The sequence below is a fragment of the Nothoprocta perdicaria genome, unplaced genomic scaffold, assembly GCF_003342845.1.
Source record: "Nothoprocta perdicaria isolate Ctin4 unplaced genomic scaffold, notPer1 scaffold_190, whole genome shotgun sequence".
NCBI lineage: Eukaryota > Metazoa > Chordata > Aves > Tinamiformes > Tinamidae > Nothoprocta > Nothoprocta perdicaria.
In genome coordinates this window covers 698,458-720,119 of record NW_020455094.1, presented here as the reverse complement: position 1 = coordinate 720,119, position 21,662 = coordinate 698,458, and the positions used below count along the sequence as shown (strand labels likewise).

The following is a 21,662-nucleotide window of genomic DNA, read 5'->3' as shown; positions in this document are numbered from 1 at the left end:
AATTTTTGCACAGCTCCTTTTTGTCATTTTATAATCAGGGGCTATAAAGCAGAGAAACTGCTAAGTTTTTCCAAAGCACTGTTCTTAAGCACCTCTATTAGCTCTCTTTTAATTCTTCCCCTTTCCAGAGTAAATTTTTCAGTAAATTCCAGAATTTTGCCAATCTCTCTCTGTTTGTTACATACTTTTCTTCTAATCATCTCTATTACTTCATTCACCTTTTCAATCTCACATGTACCGTACTCAAGAAACGCATTAGACACTGACTCCAACAACTAAATATAAAATCTCATCACATGATTTGCCTCCACCTACCTGTGAGAATGAGTTAAGCATTTATTGTCTGTTGTGAGTTAATCAAGCTATTTTCCAGCAGAGGACACAGGTTTGGACCCCCTCCTGCTGTCCCCCACGGCAGCAGAGCCTCTAGCCTCAGGGCCCCACAGCAACCACACAGGCACCAAGCAAACCTTTATCAAATCTCTACGTTGTGATCTGCTTCAGCTGTTCAGACCCAGATGAACCCAAATGAGTCCCAACCTGCAAGGTCTTGCCCAGTCTCACTATGCAATTAGAATCAGTGGGTATTTTGATACCTGTTGTATTGAACTGATAGCACAGTTGCTACATAACATTGAATGTGTCTTTCTGCTGCAATCTGAGTGTAAAGGGCTCCCAAATCTTATTTACTTACCATACAGTAAAACACCATGGCACCAGGTCCTGTGTTTACAGTGGAAATGCAATGCAGTAAATTTTGTAGAATTTCTCTTCAAAACAAAAGAAGAATCTTGGGTATGCATGGTTTATATTATGGGACATTGCAGTTTTGGGGAAAATAATTAGTTAAGGCAGTCAGTGGCCAAAGGGACCTAGATTATTATTATTACTATTATTGTTATGAGAGTAAGTCTCAGTCACAGGGAAAAAGTTCACAGTAAAGTGGGAGGAAACTAGGGAAGATGATTAGTTGACAAAGTCTGGAAAAATCTATAGCTAGAGTCCAAGTCATCCTTGTGTTACTGACTGAACTGAGCTTCACTGAACATTTGTTCTGATTATGACAAACAGGACTTGGTTCTAAGGCCCAAGAATAACAAAACACTTAAGCATTCACTTAAAGTTAAGTACATAAGTAGCTTCATCCCTAATTATTTCAGCAAGATTACCCATGTTCTTAGAGTGAGGCACATACTTAAGTACTATGCTGAACAAGATATTTTCAGATATATAGCCTTTTTTTATTTTCTTATCTCGAGTTTCTTTACAACCTCTAAATGAATGGTTTAAATTTTACCTGATCTTTTTTGGAGGTAGGTCGAAGCTTCTCATCCTTTTCCTTCTGAGCTTCCACTTTAACCTCTTTTTCTTCCCCCTTGGTTTTGGGTTTTTTAATAATTTTTAAGTTGAACATTGTTCTACGAGCATCCCTTTGCGTCTGTGCTTTTCCACACTGTGCTCATGTACCAGATCAGCGTGCATCCACAGCTCCTCCATAAAGCTGCTGTGCCACATCTCCACGTGCAGCTGTGCTCGCTCCCTCCCTCCTCTCCACAAGCTCCCATTCCCGGCTTTAGCCTTCCTCCCCAATGTGGCATCATGCTTACATGTCCCAGCAGAGAGACCCCTCACTTAGGGTTGCACTTAACATACATGTTCCTCACACCAAGCTTACAGATCTTGCATCACTCTGTGCTTGCCCAAACCTCATGTGTACTGCATCAGGCCAGCTTACAACAATCATTAAAGATGGCAGCAAAAAAAACATGCAGAGGTCTGAACATGCAAAGTTTTCTCTGTACAGTGAAGTTAGGTTAGGTGTGTTGCATGCTGCATTACCGATAAGCAGAAATAAGGGACTTAAGTGTAAAAAGAGAGAGTAAGGAAGAGCACAAGTATTAGTTATTTAAATGAAGGAGTAGAAATGTGAGGAAATTCCAATCCAATCTTTTTTTTTTTTTTTCTTGCATTACATTTCTCACAAACCACAGGTGTCTTTGCTCTGGTGCAAAATGTTTACTGTACCTGTTTTCTTAGGAAAGCTGCTTTAGATTTTTCCTCTTGTACTTTCTTCTCTTTTACCTGTTTATCTTCTATTTTCTTTTCTTCCATCTTTTTCTCTTCTACCTTTTTTTTTTCCTTTAATTTCTCTGCTTCTAGCTTAGCCTTTTCTTCAGCTGCCCTCTTTTCCTCTTCTGCCTTAGCCCTTGCTTTTTCCTCAGCAGCCCTCTTTTCCTCTTCTGCCTTAGCCCTTGCTTTTTCCTCAGCTGCCCTCCTCTCCTCTTCTGCCTTAGCCCTCTCTCTTTCCTCAGCCTCCCTCCTCTCCTCTTCGGCCTTAGCCCTCTCTCTTTCCTCAGCTGCCCTCTTCTCCTCTTCAGCCTTCGCTCTCTCTCTCTCCTCAGCTGCCCTCTTCTCCTCTTCAGCCTTCGCTCTCTCTCTCTCCTCAGCTACCCTCTTTTCTTCCTCTGCTTTCTGTTTTTCTTCAGCTGCCCTCTTTTCTTCCTCTGCTTTTAACCTCTCCCTTTCTTCTGCCTCAAGTTTCTCCCTTTCTTCCGCTTTCTTCCGTTCTTCCTCAGCCTTTTCCTTTTCTTCTTCTCTAAGCTTATCTATAGCCTCTTCTTCTCCCTTCTGCTCCCCTTCCAGCACAGCATTAGTATCATTCTCTGCTTTGCATTCCTCTGCATTTACAGCTAAAGTTTTTGTTTCTACCGCCTCTTCTTTATCTATGGGTTTTTCTATTGTCACGTCTACCTGATTTTCCTCCACAGGTACCTCCTTTGGTTTCTCCTCCTGTATCTCCTCTTTGTCTTTTTCTTCTTTTTTTTCCTCTTCTTCCCCATCTTGCCTCCAGTTATTCCTTTGGTGTGGCTTCGTTTCCTCATTCTCAGCGTGACCTTGATGTGTTTCTGCATTTTCCTCTTTCCCTGTGGTCTCATTTTCTTCCACATTATTTACTTCTTTCCTGCTTGATAGTGACAAGCTCTCATCTGTGATTGTTGGATCAAATTCCTTTTGACGTTCCAGGGCTTCCTGAAGACGTTTTTGACGTCTCTCCTCCCTTCTTGCCAGTCTCTCCAAGAATGCAGCATCATCATCTGTTCCACCTGTGGTTGTAGTACGTTTGGTTTCCTCTTCTGCCACGCTACATAAAAGCAAAAATTTTGCATTAAAAAAGCCTTTCCAACAAGACATTAACTCAATTGTGTTTAGAGAAAAGCTCACTGTATCATTCCATGATGTAAAAACAGAATAGGCTGAGTACTTTGAAATTTAGCAAACTGGTCCTGAAGATTAATTTGGCATTCCTATATGTATAGCAATATGAGTGTTCACATTGTCATCCTGAAAAGCATCCCTTCCAGCTGTGCTCCTGGAGCTGCTGAAGTCCTGGGGAATCTTATGGACTTCAGTGGGTATGGACTGGTCCCCGATGCTTGGAACAACTGAATAGAAAGAGGCCTAAAAAATTCATCCTCCCAATCTGCATCTGATAACAGAACATTTGGAAGACCTCATCTTGCTTTAAGGATCCCTTCCTTCATCTTGCCCTCATGCAGAATTCTTGTTCTTATTCACAAATGTCCTCTTACGAGGCAAAATCCTTGAAGATGCTACTCAAGCAAGACATGCTCTGACTTCAGTGACCATCTCTAGCAATGAGTAGGTAGCTATTCCTGTTCAGCAACAATATCCACAGGCTGCCCATCATGAAAAAAACTGTCAATTTACAGTGAGGTACAGTTGTGATTGTTTGCAGAAGGACATGTATTCCTTTAAAAAATGTGACCTAAGCTGAGACATGCTACTTAACACTGTCAGGTGGGAGAATTGGAATTCACTTTCAGTCTCTATATATTTTCTGACTTCTTCAAAATTCAGCTAATTCTCCTATGTTCAGGTTTCCTTCCTCTTTCTAATTGGTTTTACTTGGCACTGGAATAAAGATCATCACCTGCAACCAAGTGTTGCTATTTTTTTTAATCCATATCCATTCTTTTTGTATTTAATAGAATGCTACCATGAGTCAGCAGTGTGCCCTCGCGGCCAAGAAAACAAATGGGATCCTGGCCTGCATCAGGAGGAACGTGGCCAGCAGGTCGAGGGAGGGGATCCTGCCCCTCTCCTCAGCTCTGGTGAGGCCACACCTGGAGTATCGGGTGCAGTTCTGAGGACAGTACAAGAGGGACACGAAGCTTCCAGAAAAGGTCCAGCACAGAGGGACAAAGATGATTAAGGGACTGAAGTATGTCTTGTATGAGGAAAGACCAAGCGAGCTGTGGGCCTGTATAGCCTAGAGAAGACTGAGAGGAGATCTGATCAGTATGTACCAATACCTGAGGGGAGAAAGTAGGGAGGATGGGGCCAAACTCTTCTCAGTGGTGGCCAGTGACAGGACAAGGGGAAATGGGTACAAGTTGAAACACAGGAAGTTCCATCTCCATGTGAGGAGGAATTCTTTCCTGTGAGGGTGCCAGAGCCCTGGCACAGGCTGCCCAGGGAGGTGGGGAGTCTCCTTCTCTGGAGATCTTCTAAACTCGCCTGGATGTTACCCTGTGCCCCGTGCTCTGGGTGTCCCTGCTTGAGCAGGGGATTTGACTAGATGATCTCTAGAGGTCCCTTCCAACCTGAACCATTCTGTGATTCTACTACTTGAGATCAATATTTGATTTACCAAGGCATACTTATGGTCTCTTCTATCAAATGTTATATGTACTTGTCATCAGAAAAGATGGACTATGAGGAGCTTGGTCAAGTCAGATGTAAAGTACTACAACCTATACACAGAGCAGACGCGTACGTCTGAGAGAACTACCAACAGGAGGCACTGTAGGTATTTCCCCTCATGAACGACAATGAATTATCTCAATAGCCCTGAGCACACTTAGTAAATAAATATGGGAATGGCTCATGCCTAGTCTCAGTGATATTCCCACTTTGCTGTGGTTTGGTACTCCTCACAGTGCTTGGCCCTCAAAAGAGTGAAGTGGGCAAACCTGGAATTCAAGATTTAAGTAGCACAATAAAGCCCTTTAAAATATGTTTCTCCTCTGAACAAAAAGTATCATTGACTCATCAGTAAATGTCATTAAAAGTTTACCTATTTTGGGCATTAACTTCTGATTTCTCTGTTACTTCCCCTGATAGATCACCCTCTTCCTTTTGCCGCAGCCTCTCCTGTCGAGCCCGTCGGCGACGTTCTCTGGCGGCTTCTTCCTCATCGTCATCGTTTCTCTGGTAGGATAGCCTGCAACAGAGCATGAGAGCCACAAATAAAGGGGCTGTAGTGTGTAGGACAGTGTCACTCTAAAACGGCAAAAAGGATTTGACTTGAGCTCCATTAGGGTGTCTGCTGCATGTTTTGGAGCTCAATTTTATTTTCCATACAAAAACAAATGCAAAAACATATATCACAACATACAAAAACAAATATCACAAAATAGTCATAGCAAAGACAGTGCCTGCACTGTACTGTTAGTTTGCTCTTGGAAGATACTCCAGCTCTACAGTAAAGCAAACCCTGCAGGACTACATCATGATTCTGCACACAACACTGTCTGAGCAGACTATCTCCTAAGCCCACGTAACTGAAACTGGTCACAGCTTAGCAACCTTTCAGTAGCCTCCACCAAATATAACACTATGAACATGGTGACATTATACCAAAAATGAAGGACTAGAAAAGCAGGGACATATATGTATGACAGTGCTTCTCTCAGTGTTTGGTTTTGAATGACATCTGACATTATTTTGCTTCTGGCAGTGGTCCGATAAATAACGTTTAAGATGTCACCCTTCCTTCTATAATCACTCACTTAAGTTGGCTGCACAGCAGTGCAAAGAACTTCGCATGTGTTCAAAGCAAGCACTATCAAAGCTTGTGTTTCAAAGAACAGAAACATTTTGATTCACTCATAAATTGAGCTCTCTGAGTCTAAATCTCTCTCATTGCCTTCTCATGACATTTTTACATAGGCATTGCTTTCCTTTGCTTAAAAAAAAAAAAAAAAAAAGAGAGAGAGAGAAAGCATTGCTTCTGCAACTTTGCAACTTATGCAACTGTCCCAATTTTTCTTTTAAGTTTAAAAATGCAAGTTAAAAAACACCAAAGTGGTTCAGGGTAAAGCTGAGACACTTGCCAGAGCTTGAACAGCATTTTAATCCTGTGCAACTTTTCTTGGCCTTAATGCTCTGAGGCTCTGATTTGCTATTTTCATGCTCCACTTCAAGAGCTTGTAACTCTTCTCCTTTTACAAAACAGTCCCTCTCAAAGAGAATGACAACCTTGAGCAGAATGACCATAAAGCATTGTGCTAAGGAAGGAGGGAGGAAATGGAGAAGAAAAATAAGCAGGTGAGCCAGAAAAGTCAAGGAAAAATACTTTCTACCATTTGTAAATAATTTAAACAGAGATAACCATTCAGGAATACAAAGAACAGAAAACTTATGAATACAAGAATAAACTGGTCTCTAATCTACAGGAAAGAAAGAGACTCTGAAATAAAAATGCACTGGCAAACTGATCATAGAAATCCCAGTCACTAGTAAGACATTCTGGTTACAAGAAGCCTGTGATCTTTTTATTTCTGAACTTGAAATGTGAGGGCACAGGACCTTTGCTTTTAGCCTGCGGCAGCTGGATAATAGCCATGAGTGAGTCAATTCCCATTGCCTATGGCTCAGGGGTTGTCTGCGGTGAGACCAGAGGAGGATGAAGTAGTTTGTCCTTCTGTCTGCATATACACAGAACATTCCTAGACAGCACTGGGGACAACAATTTCTTAAAATCTTTTAAAACTACCAGCTGCTCAGAAAACTAAAAGAGGGGACAAAGTAAATAAATAAATAAACCAAATAAAGCCAATATATATTTCCTGTCCTCGGACACTTACCACACAAATCCTCTGATAAGAAAGCTGACAGTCTTTCTCAAAGTCCTTTCAAGCACATCCATTGTCTCGTTGCACATGACAATGGTTTCTTACAGTAAGCAAGCACATCAAGATAACGGGCACTACTCATAAAGCTCATCAAGTATTCACTTTTGTTCAACATCATAGGCACGTGACACATCTATAGTATCTGATGGAAATACAGATATGACTAACTAATATCAGTTTTATATTTCTGCATCACACTTTCTCTAAAATTACCTTAAACCACCTCCCAGATTGTATTTCTAAAGGCTGCTTTACTTGACTCAGAAAGGCAAGTTCATCTCGAACAGATCGGAGTGGTCCTCAGACACTAACCGTGATGCAAACAATAAGACAAACAGTAGGAGTTCACAGCCCGTCCACTCATCCATTTTGTATTGCAAGAAGAATCACCCTGACTCACATGCTCTCCTACTGCTATAGCTCTCCCTAGCTATATGTCACAAGTAAATTAATTTGTGAGATCTTTAGAGCACTTCTGATACTCGCCTATGTCTTTAAACATTCATTATACCTAAGAAAATAGGAAACAAATAATAAAGTATGAGGCCAAAACTTAAGCTCTTCTTTGTAAGATAGACACAAATCTAACGATCCATGCTGGCCACCCTTGGTATTTCTCCACCCTTGGAGAAAAGCCTTGCTGCTCAGCATACAGTACATACCCTGCAACTAAATTAAGCTAATCTTACATTCGTCTTTTTCTGCATAACTGTTCAAAGTCCTTGCAGGCAAGTGTCTCACTACAGTTAGCTGTTCCAGCTATCCAAAGCAATGAGAGAACAGCATGATGTCAAAGAAGTATGCCAAGTCTTCTGATACGTGATACCTCCTATTAACCATTCAGATGAAAAGATGACTTGGAAACTACCCTCTACCTTGCTACCAAAGATAACACACACTTGATCTAACTTGCAAAAAAAGAAAAAAGCATATTGTTAGCTGCTTCTCCTATCACCCCCTTCCTGTTTCTGACATGGGAAAGAGACTGTAACCTGTGTGTACTATGTCCTTCAGATAAAGCATTAGTACCAATGTCTACCATATTCTACATACAGTGCAATTTAAATACAGGAGAGCACTACAGCAGGATCCTTCCCAATGTGGTAGGTAGGAAAAACAAGTTGTAACAGATATTCCAGCCAATTGAGTGGACAGGATAATTTTACATCTCCAGGACTGAAATCTGTTGAAGTCAACAACAAATCTTCTGATTATTTCAATAAGATCAAAACCTTACCCTCAGGCTGAATGTGCACACTCTACAGACAAGGGCTATAGGTAACTGTTGGACTGTGAATACAAGCAGTGGGGCTATCTATCACAGAATTTGTTCTGAGAGGTTCTGCGCCCCGCAAATTTCACATTGAGCATTAAATTTGGATAAAGTTACAGCCCAGCAAGACACTTGGTAACAGCTAGAATGATGGGACTGAAACTATTTCATACAATTCAGTTTCAATTGGTTTCCACTTGAAACCACCAGTCAGCTCAAACATTATCTAAGGCATTTCAGTTTTATGGTTTCTTGCCTAATATTGTTATATTACTATTACTGATATTACTGATCAAATTCAGAGGCCTGCTACAGTAGGCATTTATAAATATATGGGGAAAATGTGGTCTCTGTTCTGATTAAAGAGAAATTTAATAAACTGCAGAACTACCTGTTCACCATCGCTTCTAAACCAAATCTGCTGTATCCCAATTCTTTGTCATCTTTCAAAAGGTAAATAAAAAGATCAACTATCACGTAGCCCACCATGTAACAAAACATACCTAAAACTGCCTCACAAGATACATTTCAGCTAGATGCAATTCTACCTATAAAGCAAGCACTTTTCAGCACACCTTTCCTAGAAGGAAGCCTGTATGGTCTGCATGCTACATGCATTACAGATTGATTTTCTCTCTCTGTGGTTCAGTCCAAGAAATGAGATCACTCATTCTGTTATCAAACTACTGTGTCTCTACTGGCTAATAATACAAGCTCTTTCTAAGATCTTCACCCTTCATTACCTAGCACCACAAGAGCTGAAATCACATCTGTTGACCCGCACATCCCCAAACTCATGGCAGAGGGAGGATATCAAAAAAACATTCCTGATGAGGAATTTCAGCAGCAAACTTGGTCTATAGAGGCTGGACTTGTTAGCCTTGTGTGCTCTTAGAAAGCCTATCTATTTACGCAGGCTCTTCCTGAAGGGATGGGTGGAGTGAGCATGGACTTGGTTATAACATGTGCTGGGGAAAGCTCTTTGTGTCATTGTTGATATTTGGTCAGATTTTATTTAAGATTACATATGTTTTTAATCTTTTCATTGTTCATGCCATTTTTGTTATGATAGGCACACACACCTCAAAATGCTAATGCAAACAAGTGATGGGTTTTCACCTCCAAAACATAATAAATGTGCACACTTCTGAAGATTATATCCCTTTCATGCTGTGTGTGTCAAATGCCAGCTGTATTTCATTCAAATCATATCTAAAAACATGGTGAATGGTGCGGGAGGTCAGTTGTGGGGAAAACTAATTCCTCTAATCATTCCTTCGTGATACAGTGAGAATTGCCAGGATTCTGCTCAGATCTGCTCAAACAGAATCATTTTTATGAGAGCACAAGCAGAATTTTAGTCCAAAATGTTTATGTTTCAAAAAGATGCAGTTAGCAAAAACATCAGATGATGCTGGAGACAAGCAGACACACCATCAGAGTTCTCAATTCAATGTTGTACATGAATGTTTTTATTAACACTCATATTTTTCACATACTTCTCAATTTGACATGCACTCTTCTTTACATATTGAATGTAGGACAGACAAACGGATCCAATTAATTTATGGCTGGAAATTAAACTCAGACAAATTAAAACTGGAAGTGAAGCATGTTTTTCACAGTGAGGATGATTCCATCATATATTCGATATGATGGAATAGCCATCTTTTCTCTTTTTTTTTCAATCCTAATAATAATAATAATATATTCTCTGGAATTATATAAACTATATTTTCTCAGTGGTAGAATTATCCACAGAATGTATTCACACAGTTGTCCAGGAAAATATAATAATGCATTTCAATGCATTTTATTAGAATTATTATAATTAATCATCATAATATATATAATATATAATATATAATATATAATATATAATAATATATAATATATAATATATAATAACTCATTATTATAATTTTATACTATGGATTTCTCATAATGTTACTCATTTTCTATAGCTCCAAAGATTGATTTTTTTATGAGAAACAACTTATTCAAAAGGTTAACAGAAAACATTCCTTTTGTCACTTCTTCATTCTTAGTTTCCTACTGTACCTTTATAAATGTACTTTGCCTTGATATAAAAATACTGAAAACATTAAATAATATGTATTTTAACAGCTACATAACTAAAATATTGCTTTTTCTGAAAAAATACACAGATGACATATTAGTTAAGGATCTGGCCCTGAAAATATGACAGTCATTTCTTTTTGCATGATGTTTTTGACAGTTGAAACTTGGTTCACATGTAGGGAAGCAATAGGTGTCCTCTCCTCAACCACAGGGATCTAAAATTGTGAGCAGTATACACAGGACAGAGAAGCATAAAAAGTGACGTGCAAAAGCTAGTAAGTGCGAAGGAAAATGGCTCCACGTTTATTAATGATACTTGGTGACTACCAAGTAATTCGTGCCAAAAGTAGTTAAGGATTTTACCTCCTTGCAGAAGACTGCACTTGTGCCTTTAGGGGAGATCCTGGCTTCGAAGAGAGTGGGGTCTTTTCAGTTCAGTAGCACAGGGTTTCCGATGCCTTGTCTGCAGCTTCCTGCTCATGGCAACCCTGTTGTTTTTGTTTTAGATTCAAACCCTAAAACCTAAGCCTTGTAGTCGCAGCCAGGACATAATATCACTGCATCACTCTGTACAAAGGCAGAGTGACTCATGCACGCACCTATTTTTTTTTCCTTCATGGCTGAAAACTGATGATCTGTTTCATAATATGAAATGCAAGCAGATTCTGTAACCACATTCAAATAACTCTGCTAAATTGCCTCTGCAATACCTCAGAGTACCTCAGCATAAATCGCAGGCAGGGCCGCTAACATGAAGGGTAAAAACCTTCAGCTACTGAAACAATGTCAAATTTGCCTCCAACATATATTATATTTAGATAAAAGTGGATTGTTGGAAAAGTCCCAGGGAAAAGCATGTAATTCTCTCAATATGTGGAGTCTGTAATGCCTTGTAGTTTTCCTTCACCCACAATAGATTTGACATTCACCAGTCAGGCAGCAAGGTGGTATATTTAACTCAATTATGTATGTCATATGAAAGAAAAAAAGAATTATCTCGGCAGAAACTAGTAAATGGACAAGTGCCTTCTAGCTGATAACTATTACTTTTTTTTTTCCTACTTTCCTTGAGGCTTAGTGAAGCCTCACTTCTCTGGCAGATGACAAATGCACAAAGTAGTGTACAAAACAAGTTTACTTCTTTCAAACTTAAAACAAGTGGAAGCAAAAGCCAACATACCACTGCGGTTCATGTGGTATTTCTTGACTCTGCAGCAAATTGCTTTCTACTTGCTGCCACCACCTCCAGTTTCTAGTGCTTTATTGCAAATAAAATCCAAAATCATTTATGCCACATCCTTACCCAATAATATTTCAGGCCTATGACTATTGAAAATAATATGCATTTTGCCTAGCTGAGGCATAAGCAAGGACTTACAGTATTTGTCCCAGTACATACAATTGCTACAAAGCCAAATCATAAATTCTCTTTCTTGTGGTTTCAGGCCCCTATATTCATTAAGGCTTTCAAGGCACTTCTTTTTACCCCAAATTGCTAGCTTACAAAATCTATATAAAATTAAAACCCAACTCCAACTTTTTTTCTTTTTTTAAATTCATTGCAGACAAAACTCCACCTGAACCAACTTATTTAAAAAATGATAAAGGACACTAGTATTTATAACTTAGAAAAGTGTGTTTGTGTGGGTGTGTGTATAAATTATAAGCTGAGAAACAGTTCATCTGTGTATTAAAAAAAAAAGAACTCACATCATATGCAGGATAGTTTTTCATGCTACAGTGGGAACTGTGCTGTCATGAGAAAGTGGAGCTCTATCTTTCATTAAAGCACAACAGTCATGAAGCATTTCAAGAGAACTCCAAATTACTGCTGTTCAGTTTCCTTTATCTATAGCGGTGCAAGTCTTCTGATGTCACCACCTACCTCTACATTGCAAGACTGTTATTGCTGAATGAAACTCTATCTCCTGCAGTTTCACCTCACAAAAGTGCAATTCAATATCAAACTCACGGACTGAACTGAATGGGGTCCTACTATGTTCCACACTTACAGGAGGCATTTTGAAAGTTACCCTTTCAAAATGAAAGGGCAGAAAGGAGGAAAAATGAGAGACTGAGCATATTTGCTGCACAGAGAGAGGAAGACTTTCCGCTGGTTGAGAAGGATTGGGTTAGGGATTATTTAGGTAAAACTGGACACCCATAAATCTATGGGCCCTGATGGGATGCTCCCAAGACTGCTGAGGGAACTGGTGGGGGTTATTGCTCAGCCGCTCTCCATCATCTTTGAGAGGTTGTGGAGAGCGGGGCAGGTGTTGGAAAACTGTAAGAGAGCCAACATAATTCCAGTCTTCAAAAAGGGCAAGAGGGAGGAGTCGGGCAATTACAGGCCGGTCAGCCTCACCTCTGTCCCTGGTAAGGTGATGGAGTAGCTTGTCCTAGAGTGCATCTCTAGGCATGTTGAGGAAAAGGAGGAGATCAGGAGCACTCATCAGTCTCCTTCACCAAGAGGAACTCATGCTTGACAAACCTGATAGCCTTCTACAATGTGATGACTGACTAGATGGACAATGGGAAAGCCATGGATGTTGTCTACCTTGACTTCTGGAAGGCTTTTGACACAGTCTCCCATAACATCCTCATGGAAAAGATCTGGAAGTGTGGGTTAGATGAGGGGAGAACGAGCTGGATTTAGAACTGGCTGGGTGACAGAGCTCAGAAGGTGGTGATAAATATGGCCGAGTCTAGTTGAGGCCTGTGGCTAGTGGTGTGGTGTCCCTCAGGGGTCAGTACTGGGCCCAGTGCTGTTCAACCTGTTCATCAGTGACTTGGACGAGGGCACAGAGTGCACCCTGAGCAAGTTTGTGAAGGATACCAAGCTGGGTGGAGTGGCCGACACTCCGGAGGGCTGTGCTGCCATTCAGAGGGACCTGGACAGGCTGGAGAGTTGGGCAGAGAGGAACAACAAGGAGTTCAACAAGGACAAGTGCAGGGTCCTCCACCTGGGGAAGAATAACCCTAGGCAGCAGTACAGATCAGGCATTGACCTGCTGGAAAGCACCTCCACGGAGAGGGACCTGGGAGTCCTGGTTGACACCAAGTTAACCATGAGTCAGCAGTGCCCTTGAGGCCAAGAAGGCCAATGGGCTCCTGGCTGCATCAGGAGTGTTGCCAACAGATGGAGGGAGGTGATTCTGCCCATCTGCTCAGCTCTGGTGAGGCCGCACCTGGAGTATTGGGGGCAGTCCTGGGCTCCCCAGTATAAGAGGGATGTGGAGCTCCTAGAGAGGGTCCAGCGGAGAGCAACAAAGATGATTAACGGACTGGAACCTCTGTCTTCTGAGGAAAGACTGAGTGAGCTGGGCCTGTAGAGCCTACAGAAGCCTGAGAGGAGATCTGATCAATAAGTACTTGAGGGGAGAACGTAGGGAGGAGAGGCCAAACTCTTCTCGGTGATGGCCAGTGACAGGACAAGGGGTAATGGGTATAAGTTGAAACACAGGCAGTTCCATCTCCATGTGAGGAGAACTTCTTTACTGTGAGGGTGAAAGAGCCCTGAAACAGTCTGCCCAGAGAGGTTGCGGAGTCTCCTCCTCTGGAGCTCTTCCAGACTCACCTGGATGCCACCCTGTGCCACATGCTATAGGTGTCCCTGCTTGAATGGGGTGGGGAGTGGGCTAAATGATCTCTAGCGGTCTCTTCTAACCTTAACCATTCTGTGCTTCTGTGAATTGTAATTGTGCCTTGAGGTTTCTTACAATTGGGATTAGGATGCAATCATAAAGTCAGCATTTGTTTTTTGATTTGATTCTGAGGGCAGCAATGACATAAAGCAGGTCTTGCAGGCAAGCCCTGCTCTTGCAAGGAGCCCATCAGCCAAGCATGCACAAAACATGGGGCTCAGAGTACACCTTGCTACCACCTCATGGAAGCTACAGGGGCAATAACACACAGGGAGATTTCAGCAAGGCTCCCCTCTAAGTCAGAAAGGCTGATGGAAGGAGTCAAAGAGGAGTTAGCAATTAGTTTCCACCCCTCCCTGCTTGGTGCCAAAATTAGCCCTATATCTGTAGCAGATACTGTTTTCTGAAGAAAAAAACTAAGCTTTTTTTTTTTTTTTTTTTTTTTTAAAGACTATTTCTGGTGTTATTTTTAAATACTAGAGCAGCATGCTGCATCCTCCCAAATCAGCAAACAGGAAAGAAACCATAGCTCCAGGAAAGCAGAAACCATGTGTTTATATTCTATACATGTGTTTCTGACCCAGAAATCAAGTCTTTGGCCTTTCAATTTCATCTGCTCTTTCCCTTTTCACCCTGATTTCCTACTTTGAAGACTTGTTTATGGCAACACACTAGGGAATAGAGAGCCTCTTAACAAATCAATACTTGCATTTTATTTCCTCCATAAAAATTAACAGGACTATTGCATTTTAAGTGATTCATATTTTAAAGGGGCATGCAAGATAATGACTACAAGTCTCTCACACATAAATCTTCTTTAGTTTCAACTTGTATTTGCTCTGTTGAGTAAGGGCAATCACAAAAATTCCTTAACTCAGAAAACAACGGGGTTGATTAGCATGCAAACCTTCACACACTCTCTAACCCATTCATTGCAAGTCTCAAGGTACTCACAATCAACTTCCCTCATGTATCTATGCACCATCCACACTGATGAAACAAGATGGGAAGTTTGAGATGAAACATGGCTTCAGTTTTCTAAGACCACAGATCTTTTAAATGTGGAGAATCTCTTTTTTGCCTTCAAGTTTTTACTTCACTTACCTATTAGGTGTTGCAGAGAAAAAATGAGGAATTAGAGGCCAGAAGACTACAATGAGTGAATCCTGAGGAGAATGACATGTACAACGACATGACATCACCTTGACTGGCATTAAGGATACCACTTGCCAAAAGCAGTAGCCCTATCTCAAATTATTTCATTCTTCACTAAAACACAGCCACATCTAGGGTGGAACAGAATGCATGTTGTGGATCTGACTCCGTAACTGTAAGATTGGTCTCTGATCGAAGACTCCTACTGAAATTGGATATGGATTTGAAAAAAGTGGGGCAGAGAAGCAGTGGGGCAGGGAGGAGGAAGGTGAAAGTGGAGATAATGGAGGATATCCAGTACTGGAGCCGTTTCACATGGCTCTCCAGCCTCCATAGTACCACAGTCTGGAAAACCAAATTCCATCTTGACTGACAGATGAGAGACTGCAGGGACCATCATTACCTGGACTATACATTGGTCGGTATCTCCTTCAGCCTTGCCTGAGATTTCACCTGAAATGACTTCAACTGGTCAGAGCTCTTTACTTTTATTGCTAGATTCATCAAAAGTGTAGGTGTTAGCATGAGCTTGGGCTCTGCAAAGTGTTTCAAGTCCTCTATATTTCCCAGAGGATTTCAGATTGTAACTATATTACTGTTCTTCATAGCCAGACAGGTCTCTGACAATGTCTGCTGTAGCTTTCAGAAATACTGTAAAGTCTTGTGCTGTATAAGTACAAGGTATGTATTTATTTGCACATAAGGAGCCTGGAAAAATAATTTTACCAGACAGTCATTGAGATAATCATAGAATAATCTTTTTTGCATCCATTCTTCCTGACACCAAGTATGCAAGAGGAGGACACAGCCTTAACATGCCATAGCAGACTAAATATTGAAATAAACAGTGCAAACAGGAAAGCTATTGAAATGTAAGAAGAGAACATTCATTGAAACAGAATGGACTGTGAAGTCTTACACTAACTGAAATAAACCACTTTAGGGGGGATATGACATTACAAATATGCTCAGTGCTACAACATATGGTGAATGGAAAAAAAAATAATGAAAATCAGATGTCTGAAAATTTTCTTGTACTGATTTTCCATACACACGAAGCAGGGATACTGTGCAGGTGGGGATATGGTTTCAAAGGCAATTCATGACTGTTAACATGGGCAAGCATCTGTCTCTTCCTCAGGTGTTTAAGAAACCCACTGTCAACAGCCAAGGTGATTAGGAGACATTCTCAGTAAGATAGCAGAGGAATTACAAGCGCAGATCCTGCCATTTGCTAACAGGATTAGGGGCAGATTCATTCCATGCATCTCTCTGAAAGCTAATCCTGATGCATCTTTCACCTTCACAGAAGGTAAAAACTCTTTCCACACATCACGTACGTCATTTTGAACAGCCGACTAACATTACAATGACTTGCAGATACCATATACCAACACTGTACAATTTGAACAGCTGGAAATTTGAAATGCAGCCATTGCATTTCAACTACATCTGCATAAACAGAACAAAATATTTGGACTTTAGCATTTTAATTAGTTTTCTCTTACATTGCTCCACTGCAATCCTTATTCTAGCAGAAGATACTGGTAACTACCAAGCAGCTAACACAAAGTGAATGAGTAAGGGAAGTCAGCAAAAAACAACTCTGAAATTACAATATGTGACACTGGAATCCAATCACACTGGAAACTGCTTCACAGAGATTCTGAGCAAGAATATGAGACTTCTTCTACAATGTATAGCAGCATGTTTCCAAATCACAGCAATTATGGTGCACTTTTCATTCTGGAACAGCAATTGCACACGAGGAGCAATAGCCATAATAGCTATAGCAGAACAGTTCACACTGAAACCGTTCTCACAGTAAATTTCCCCATGCAGACGAACTCTTCATGAGTAGTGGGAGCTGCATGGTATTTACCAGCTGTGCATTCATCACTAGTTATTGATCTCCTGGTTATTTGGCAACTCTTCCACTATAGTCACAGATAGCCACACTTCTTGCAACTGGTCAGCCTCTCCCTAACCTTCTCAGGGCTTCATGCTCATCAGACAAAGATCCTCTGCCCCGAGCTTTCAGGCCCTGCTCTTGCTGCAGCTCCTGCAGCCTCTGGCAGAGGCAAACTATGTTCACCCTCCTCTTCCTTCTTCAGCACCTGGACTGAGAGAGAGGCCCAGAGGCACTAACCTAGACCAGACCCACAACTGACTATTTTAAAGGAATGTAAATTCATTGTTAAACACACACAGAGACACAAAGATGCTTAAGCCAACGCTTCTGGTATAACGCATTATGTTCCAACAGTGAACTCAGAGAGATGGTTAATTCCCCCCTTTTCATATTAATATTTGGCACTCACTAACTTGTTTCCACCAAAAGATCTCAAAGTGCTTTACTGTTAATTATCCTCACAACCCCTTCTGAATTCTGCATGGTGGTTGTTTTTATTATAATGCTAGTTTATGAAATGAAAATATCAAGCTATAGATGGATGCATCTGTTTTAGCCTAAACCACACGGCAGATAAGATTCTCACTTTGGCTGCACTACTTCAGGCCTGGTCCAAAATCCGTTGAAGCTACCAGAAGCATTTGCAGCAGCTTCCAAAAGATGTTGTTTCAGGTACACTGCCTCCTTCCCAGGCCCGTCTCAAGCAGCTGCACAGCTCTGACTCCCATTACTGAGCCTGAAAGTGTGTGAAAGCCACTGGCAGAATTGATTATCCTGAGATGCTTTTTGCTGGCATACTCAACAAAGAGACATACATCCTCTCCTGAGCTTCCCTAGCTCTATCCAAGCAAGTGATAGCCTGCCTCTCCTCTGTTTAATTTCTTCTGTTGCTAGGTACTTCCAAGTCATTAGTTTACATTTTAAAGGAGAGTTGTGTGTTCTGGGAAATAGGGAATAAAGGTTGAAAAGCTAGTTTACCTTGAGGGATATTGCGGCCATGTCACTGCGAAAGCGCTTCAGGCGGCGCTTGGGTCAGCATGCCTCAACACAGCCTGGCACCTCTTTGAAGCCATGGGTTGTGTACTGAGATACACCTAAGTGCCTGGAAGTATGGAAAATGGGGTTCAGAGTCCTCACCCTTCCATTGGGAAATGAGGAGGAAGCATGCTGCCAAACCTTTCTTCTTCTCATGCTTCAACAGGTGCAAAGAGCCAGCTTGGTAAGGCAGGATTCCCAAAGGGTGAATCAGTGAGAAAACATGAGCCCATGCCATAGAGATTTTAGTCATACAGAAACTCCAGAAAAACATCACATCGGAAGGCTCTCGTGCACACTGGTCTCTCACCCCTCCTCACTGCTGCAACATAGACGGGACTGAGCTGAACATCAGCCAAGCACTCCCACCTCGACTCTTGAGGAGCTATCTCACGAGTCAAAGATGAAGCATTTCCTGTCTCACTTGCACTGCAAGACAGATGAGTGTTTTAGGAAGCAATTAGGACTCCCGAACAGTATTTACACAAGAGATGGATCCTTAGTAAGATGTGCTTAGTAATGGCACAGAGAACAGACCTTACAGTAAGGTAAGGATGTACAAATGTAAGGTCCAGGTAAGCATGTTGTGGTTTGATCTAGTACACGTCTTCTGGCAAGCCACAGTAACTACCCATATAAGCACATCAAGCCCAGTGCAACTGAGAGACAATTCAATTTATCCCATAATGAAAGCTCTCGTGGAATTTAAGACATGTATCTTGAAAGATACAGCCAAAAAGTGGGTACTGGGTGGAAAAACCTGTTTAATATATTTTTGTTTAAAAAAAATAATTGGAGAAGCAAGAATGCAGTAGTGTAAATAGAATATTTGAAACGATAAACAAATAGAACAAACATTAGAGAATTTGAATTCCTGCTTACAAAGTGTGTGGTCCAATGTATTACCACAGCACATTTGACTAAGATTATTGAATAAGGAAAGAATACTGCAATCATCTCTCTGAACATCTAGAAGGTAGATCAATTTTAGTAGCATCTGAGGTAGAAAAAGGGTCTGGGGATCAACAATTCCCCCAAACTGAAAAAATTAGTTAAACCTGCTTTTAACTCATGCTGGCAATTAAGATGCTTAATATGGGATTTAGAAGGCTTCTTTTGGCCCCCATCTCTGCTACAAGTTCCTGCATGAAATGCTTATACTCCCCTGTGCTTCAGTTCTCATCTGACTAATAACACACAGGAATGCTCAGTGAAGAGAAAAAAAAAAAAAAAAAAGGCATTTGGGGGACTCAGGGGCCAGCAGTAAAGTATTACCAGACCAGTAGCTCTAATGAGTTAAGTCTTATGGCCGTGCTCACCAACACAGGCAATTTTCTGCTAGTGAGGTGGTCTTGGACGTACTTCTGGGTTCTTCTGACGGCTTAACATGAGTATGATACAGTCATATGTCAGTGCTGGTGCATAGCTATGAGTGTGTACAAACACATTTTATGCACCTTCACCCAAACTTTGCTCTAAATAACCCCACAAAATTACAAAAGATTCAGGAAGCTTCAGAGAAGGCCCTACTACCTACTTGCCCATGTTACACAGAGAACTCTCAAATGTTTTTCTCCTCTATTTTGCCTCTCCAGCAGCTTTTCCAGTTCCTTCCCCAATTTCTTTGCATGTTCCAAGTAGACCCTGTCACTCCTCACCTTATTGCATTTTAATGAGTGTCTCCGTCTTCCTCCTCCACAGTAGTGAGCCCTGCCTTAAATTCTCCCAAGCCTGAACTTTCCTATTACCTAAGCCTTACCACACTAAACCTTTCCAGGACTCAACTCTCACTGAATTTATGTTACGCATCCTGAGAAGTGCTGAAAGGGACAAATGCAGGTACTAAATAGGCAAATTCTGTAAAATCTCTGCTTAGTGCAATTTTGAAAAAACTGTATTTATATATATCTTCTGGGAGGACAGAAAACACACTGGCATAAATGGCTAGGGCAGAATAGCATAGGAAGCAGTTAGTGCACAGAAATAAACAGAATAACAGAAATAAATGTTGTTTCATAGATCCAGATCGTTTACCTTTGTAGTTCAGGGGTTATAAGCATGGGGACTGTATGATAGGCACTAAGCTGAACTTTGTATCGTACTTGATAACTCCACAGGGGTTTGAGTGAGTTTGAAAAAAGAGAGAAGAATCCAGGAACTTGAAGGAATTTACCCCATGGCTATCCCCAAATGACAGAAGATCAAATGCAGCTCTCAGATATGCACAACACAGGAATTTTTGTCCTCAACTGGATGGGCTGCAAATTATAGCTAATGCACATACTATCAGTGAGAAGCTTCACAGCCGTGCAGATAAGGACTAGTGGGAATTCCAAGATAGCAGTGCTGCAGTGCTACGACTTTTTAGCATGCTTGACAAGCCTTGAGGAAAAATTCATTGCTGTTTACTGAGGATTTCAAAACTGCTTTCCCTATAGGATTTGCAGTAAAGGTAGCGGAGGAGCTGCGCAGCCCAGAAGATAGCTCTCTGCCTTAATCTTTCCAATAAAAGTGAATGTTTAGTTAGCTTTGGAAGCAGACTTGACCTCTGCTAATTAGGCTTTCGGACTTTTTCAGATCCTGAGAAAGGAAACTGCTGATACACTGCATCTGTCCACTCTTCTTCCAGAAGGAGACAGATGGCTAAGAGTAAGATGCGCAGCACCATTTTACACACCCAGATTGACATCAGTCATTTCGCTATTCATATTCACCACTCATAAGGCTATTATTTGACACTAGATTAAAAAGCATAAGAATATTTTTGAAGAAATTATTATGCTAGAAAATACGGAATGGTTGGAGCTCATTTCATGTGGGTTTTGCAAAATTTCATGTAGCAATAGCAACAAGGAACTCAGAAGAACAAAAGGAAAAAGGAAAGGGAGAACGCAGTGAACAATGGCAGTAGAAGCCATTGTTATCAGCAGGAGCTAAAGGCCTGGGACAACCTGAAAATGAAGAAGGGCTCCCACCGTGGCTATTTCAGAACAGGACAACCCACATCATTTTGGGATGGTTAAACCTACAGTATTGAAACTTGAAGAGTTCATCCATCCCAACCAACAAGGATGGTGCCAGGATGTTAAAATTTGTTGTTAACATTTTTGATGCTAAAAGCTACTTTTGTTATTACACTGAAGCAACTCCAGTAGCAAAAGTACTGCAGGTGCAATGTGGCATGCCAAGAAACTCCTTTTCAGAAACATGCATTCTATTTTTACAGTTTAAAAAATCTACAGGAAGATTGGCTAGGACATGCTGAACAGAAGCCAAGATCAAACATCCTGCTGCAATGAGTCTGTTGGTCCCAGGGACATACCTCTACGAAAGGACTTCACATTTCTTAGAGTACTAGGAAAGGAAAACTAGCACACATGGACGGCTTCTGCAGGGGCTACTTTCTCTAATTTTTTGAAATGAACAGGGGACATGTTAGGAGATGATTTTTTACTTGAAACAGATATGAAAATGATTCAGAAGTTGGAATCAAAACTGCAAACATGGAGTTAAACGCTGCAGGTTGGCATGCCAAATCCTGCTGCAGTCACTTTCTCATGAGAGTCTGAATACTTCTCATTGCTACTTAGTCAAGGTATATAAAACGTGGTGGATGGAAATTA

At 41.1% G+C, this 21,662-nt stretch overlaps 1 protein-coding gene across 1 annotated transcript in view; it reads right to left on the bottom strand.

The window, feature by feature from the left end:
• Nucleotides 1–21,662, bottom strand: part of CALD1 (caldesmon 1) — a 179,233-nt gene that overhangs the window by 22,833 nt on the left and 134,738 nt on the right. Inside the window, exons 4-6 of the mRNA XM_026037108.1 lie at nucleotides 5,099–5,245; nucleotides 2,026–3,142; nucleotides 1,298–1,375 (exon numbers count right to left, since the gene is read on the bottom strand). Coding sequence (XP_025892893.1) covers nucleotides 1,298–1,375; nucleotides 2,026–3,142; nucleotides 5,099–5,245 — 1,342 coding nt within the window. The remainder of the gene's footprint in view (nucleotides 1–1,297; nucleotides 1,376–2,025; nucleotides 3,143–5,098; nucleotides 5,246–21,662) is intronic.